The 5,593-nt window shown below is 54.9% G+C and overlaps 1 protein-coding gene across 1 annotated transcript in view; it reads right to left on the reverse strand.

Moving 5' to 3' along the window:
- Nucleotides 1–1,805: 1,805 nt before the first annotated feature.
- Nucleotides 1,806–5,593, reverse strand: part of OPA3 (OPA3, outer mitochondrial membrane lipid metabolism regulator) — a 41,339-nt gene continuing 37,551 nt past the window's right edge. The window contains exon 2 of the mRNA XM_006106418.3: nucleotides 1,806–5,124. Within this exon, the coding sequence (XP_006106480.1) occupies nucleotides 4,730–5,124 (395 nt within the window). The 3' untranslated portion in view covers nucleotides 1,806–4,729. The remainder of the gene's footprint in view (nucleotides 5,125–5,593) is intronic.

Consider the following 5,593-nt stretch of genomic DNA (forward strand, 5'->3'; position numbering starts at 1 on the left):
AGTGGGTGTACCTTGGAGCCTCCAGGGACAGCTCCTGTGGCCTGGGGCTGGAGCAGGCAGGACTGGGCAGGGAGAGCTGAGGTGAATGCAGTCCCAACAGTCTATCTGATGGGGCACCTAGAGCTGGCACGACCTCCAATTGTGCCAAGGGGGCTGGCCTTTGTGCTCTGACCCCCTCACTCACCCCCCTCTCCCCTTACTTCCTCTTTTCCAGGGGTCGGTAAACTCTTTATGTAAAGGGCTAAATAGTAAATATTTTTGTCTTTGAGGCCATATGATATCTAGAGCAAATACTCAACTCTGCCATTGAAAAATATATAAATGGATGAGCGTGCCTGTGGACACTGGATTTGGCCTCAGGGCCTTGGTCCATTAACCCCTGCTCTATCCCGGTAACAGAACCTCCTGCTGTTCCAGGAATAGGCCAATCCCACACCTGCCTCAGGGCCTCCGTCCATACTAATAGCCCTTTCTCCCTCCCAGGCAGCTGCCTTTGGGCTCATCTCAAATGTGGCTTCCTCCAAGACCCCCTGATCTAAATCGACCATCCCCATTACTCCTGAACTCTGACACTGGGTTAGTTCTTGACTTCTTTACTGTCCCTTTCCCCGCACTAGATGTCAGCCCATAATGGTGAAAGGATTTGAGGATCAGGAGAGGCAGGTTAGGGGAAGGGGGTCCACAGGAGAGGAATGCATAGTGATGGGCAGAGACAGCGCTAAGGCCCGGATTGTCTACAAGAATCTTACAAGATAAGGAAGAAGGAGAGGGGGCGCCCTCTGAGCTTTGAAACTTTGAAACTGAGACCATGCAGGGAAGGGGGGTATGTGACCAATTAGGCAAGCTCGGGGGACATAAAATAAGGAAGGGTCCAATTAGAAAGTGGAATGAACGGACAAAGAAGCTCCCAGCATTTATAAACTGGTAGACAAAGAGACGAAAGGGACTAGGTTCTCCCCATTTTAGAGAGAGCAGGTTTTCTCCATTTGGGGAGCCTCCCCAAGGGGAGTTTGTATGTGCTCGTCATGAACTTCCACATTTTTGCTTAAAATCTTTTAGTCCGCGAATTTATTCTTCAAGCTTCGTGAGACGAGAACCATGCAATGAGAGACCGAGCCTGCCATTCCCACATGTCAACGGCGGGGACTTTGTCTTGTTCTCCATTAATTCTCAGCGGCTAGAATGGGGCGTGGTAGGTGCTCAGTAAACATTTGTTTAATGTGAGGGTAGATTTCTCCTCTCCCTCTGTCCTTGGGGCTGGGGGACCCAGCCTAGCCACTCAGCGTCACAGTGGCTCATACAGGGATGGCAGGGGCCTCCTGAAGTCCATTTGCTCCTGGGGGGGCCCTCTCTGCTGGACAAAAACAACAACATGGGATGGACAGGGCCTGCCGGGAGCTGGGAGAGACAGAGGCTCAGGCACGTTTTGAGGCTTTTGTGAGCCAGTGTGCATGGGTTTCTGTTCTTTCCTCCCTAAAGCGCCGAGTACCTCTGGAGGGAGGAATCTGGATTCAGCCTGATTCCCAAGTAACCAGAGGCTGGGCAGGTAACACTTGGGGGGGGGGGGGAGGGGGAGTCTGTATTTGCGTCTGTCTCCCCACTGGACTGTGAGTCCCGTGAGGGAGGATGAGGCTGTCCCAGTCACCGCTGGGACCCATATGGGACAGAACAGGCAGGGCGCATAATGGGCACCTGGGTGACAGTGTCTTAAATGAAAGAATAAACGAAGGACAGTTTTGCTAAGGTTAACAGGGATTTTTCAAATACGAAAAAAAGCAGCAATTTGAACACAACCAACTTGAATTACAAATTTATTCTAACCCCCTCTCTCCCCAAGTCGCAAATGCATACAAAATTTTTGCCAGTAAGTCGGAGCGATGAACCATCCATCCTCCGGCCTCGTGTATTTTGAGAGGGCGCTCTTCCCACCTGCACACACCCTGATCCCACCCCCACCCGGTGGCCGAAGCTGTTGCATCCCACAGGTCTAGCCACGTCAACACACATAGGGGCTGTTTTCTTTTTCTTAAACATATTTTTATTGATTTCAGAGAGGAAGGGACAGGGAGAGATAGAAACATCAATGATGAGAATCGTGATTGGCTGCCTTTTGCACACCCCCTATTGGGGATCAAGCCCACAACCCAGGCGTGTGCCCTTGACTGCAATCGAACCCGGGACCTTTCAGTCCACAGGCTGACGCTCTATCCACTGAGCCAAATTGGCCAGGGCAAGGGCTGTTTTCAATCTCACACATGAGCACAGCGCTACCTCAGGGTCAGGTGGCGCAGGGTCAGGGGCTTAGGATCCCACCTCCTCCTCTTTCCTGCCTGTGTGACCTTGGGCAGGTGACTTTCCCTCTCTGTGCCTCAGTTTCTTCATGAATGAAGAAAATGTCACTGGGATTACGTAAAGCACTTAGAACAGTGCCTGACACCCACCCAGAGCTCAATGGATTCCACCTGACTGCTGTTTATTAACATGATGGGGGAGGGGTTTGCAGTCAAGATCCCTGGCGTCCAGCAACCCGTCCTCCAGAGATGTGACAGGGCCAGAGTGAATCCTCTCAGGGGTAACCATGGAAACCAGGCACTGAGCCTGCCCACCTGGCTCCTCGGTCCACCACCCTTCCATGCACTGGTATCTCTTGCCTTCTTCCCCTCATCATTTAACCCACTCGGATCACTCCTACTGTAGAAACACCCCACCCATGACCCATCTCCGTTCCCTCTACATCAGCCTCTCCCTTTCTTCTATAAAGAATTGATGTTTCACTGGGTTTCTACCAGGTCTTGTGGCCAAGGTGTTTTTAACCACCTGGGGGAAGTGGAAGAAAACCTGCCCCACCCATTTCCTGGTCTATGACTAAGCCCATTCACTGAATGCCAAGGTCTTGGGTGGCTGTGATTGGGGATGGAGGGCCACCCACTCTCAGCACTGCTCTGGGACCTCTGTGGAGATTCCCACCCCTCCCCCAGTGATCTGCCTCCCCCTCATCTCCCTTCTTGCCCCTCACCTGTTCCCTCAAGCACCCTGCACCCAGGGTAACCTGGGCTCCCGTTTCCCTCCCAGTGCCACTGGCTCCCATCCCTCATGGGCTTCATAGCCCTGGGCAAGTCCCTTGGCTTCCTGAGCCTCAGTTTCCCTATCTGGGATAGTTCATAGGATGACTCTAGACTCACCCCCATCAGATCTCTCAGCTTCTCTCCTAATTTTAATGAGCTTTGTACCCATTTTGGAGATCCATATAATGGTTCTCAGACAGTCCTTAGGACCTCTTCCTCATTTCAGGGCTCCTTTAATTAGGAAACACCTACAGTCTGAAAAATAGGAGCTCTCCTTGGACTGTTCCTCTCTCATGTGGGGAAGGTCAAATGTCCCATGGGGTCGGCAGGAGTCCCAGCACGCTCTTGGGGTGGGGAGGCGGAGCGAGGTGATGGGACTTGTGAATGTGAGCTTATTTGGGAAAAGGGTCTTTCCTAGAGTTAGGGTGGCCCTAAGTCCAATGACCAGGTGTCTTTATAAGAGACAGAGAGAAGGCCACGTGAGGATGGAGGCAGAGACTGGAGAGAATGCAGCCGCAAGCCAAGGAGCACCTGGAGACACCAGAAGCTGGAAGAGACAAGGATCCCCCACTAGAGCCTTCGGAGGCAGTGCTGACAGCTGACTTTGGAGCTGCGACCTCTAGGACTGGGGGAGAATAAATTCTGGTTGTCCTAAGCCACCAAGTTCATGGTAATTTGTTAGGCAGCCCTAGGAAACGACTAAAGAAGGTAAAACCAACTAGGGGCCCACACCAGGGAGATGGAGGTGGCACTTGGGGCTAAGGAGGCAGGAGGTACCAGTGCATGAAGAGGGACTGCTCGACCAGTCCGGAGCCCCAGGGGAGGGGAGCAGGAGCCCACAGATCAGATTTAAAGGAAACATGGGGGATGTGATCATCTAATCCATGGCCAGCAGTTGCCTGAGAGAGGCCCCTGGGGAAGGTAGGAAAGGACAGCCAGGAAAGCCCCGGGGACTCTGGCGACAGGTAACAGGAAGCTGAGGCTGAAAGGCAAGTTGATTAGCCCTGGGCAAAATCAAAGTCCACCACGTCAGGGGGGTTAGGAGGGCATTGCCTGAGAAAACCAGCCATTCCAGTACGTGGTGCCACAGACTGGAGGAGGAGGGGTCTCTGTTGGAATATTCCACATGAGGACTCAGGAGAAGGTCTCACAGATCAGGTTAAGAAAAGATATTCGGTGGATCGATTGCAAGCCAGGATCCTTTCCCCCCTCTTAAGATAAGGGGAACAGAAGTCCAGGGAAAGACACTGCATTCCTTACAATGGTCTGTACCAACTGATCAAAAGAAGGGGGTGTTCAGTGTAATGGCCGAGTGTCCCAGGGAAGGTAGCACTGATCAGGCAAATGGGGAGCTTGACAGGCTGATCAGCTGAGGTCCAGGTTCCATGTTTTCCTTCTGCCAGAAGAGTGAGCATGTCGTCCTGGGGCTGGGACCCAGAAGGCCGGTGAGGTTTGGGATGAGGTGGAGAGATGAGCACTGCGGGCTGTACCAATGAGCTAAGGAGGGGGCTATGTTGGAACGCTTCACAGTCCCAGTGCAAGGTGCTACCACTGGTCAGCAGGGGGTGATCAACAGCCAAGTTCATCAAAATCTCAGTGGCTTCCGCTGGGCCAGCACATTAGGGCGCACATGGCCACATCCAAGTTCAGGCTTCAGCAGCCTCCTATTTCTCGGGCGTGGACTTGGACCGCGCCTCCGAGTCCCGGGCGTAGAGTTCAGCGCGCACCTCTTGCATCTGCGCCCGCAGCTCCTCCAGGGCTCTCGGCGCCTCCTGCGCCTGCACCTGCGCCTGCAGCGCCTGCAGCGCCAGCGCCAGGCGGCCCACCTCGTCCTGCATCTCGATCCAGGCCGCGCGCTGCTCCTCCTCCTTGCGGCGCTGCTGCGCCTGGTGGCGCGAGTACTCCAGCACCATGCAGGCGCCGCCCACGATGAAGATGGTGGCCTCGCCCAGCAGTTCGGCGCCCAGCTCGGCGGCCGCCTCCTCGTTCAGCGGCTTGATGGTTGTGCCCCGGAAGCCCATAATGCGCATCTTGGTCCGCATCTCCACCCAGTGGTACACTGCGGGGGAAGAGAGGGGTCAGCCCGTGCTCTGCGAGCCCCCTGCCAGCCCCGCCCAACACGCCTGTGTCCAGGTGGGAGCGATGGAGACACAGCAAACAGAATCGCCAGGGGGCGCTTTAAACAAACCCGAACCGGCCGCGCCCAGAGAAGGCCAAGTCACCTGGCCTGGGGTAACCCTGTGGGCATCTTTTAAAATCGCCCAGAAAATTCTGGCAAGCAGCCAGGAAAGAGGAATCCTGCCCGGGAGGGGAGGCCCTCACACCGGGGGCTGTGCCCCTGAAGGGTCACAAGAAGCTCCGGGAGCACCAAGTCCCCGGAAGCTGTAAAGGCTCCATTGGCAGGCGCTTAGCTCCCTCTGCTCCCCCCCCCCCCCCCCAGCCACCTGGGGGCCAGCCCGGCCTCCTCCCCCGGGACTGGTCACCCCATCCACTTTCCAGAAAAAAGGGGGACCCCCTTTTTTTTTGAA

Source organism: Myotis lucifugus, unplaced genomic scaffold (genome assembly GCF_000147115.1).
Source record: "Myotis lucifugus unplaced genomic scaffold, Myoluc2.0 scaffold_823, whole genome shotgun sequence".
Lineage (NCBI taxonomy): Eukaryota > Metazoa > Chordata > Mammalia > Chiroptera > Vespertilionidae > Myotis > Myotis lucifugus.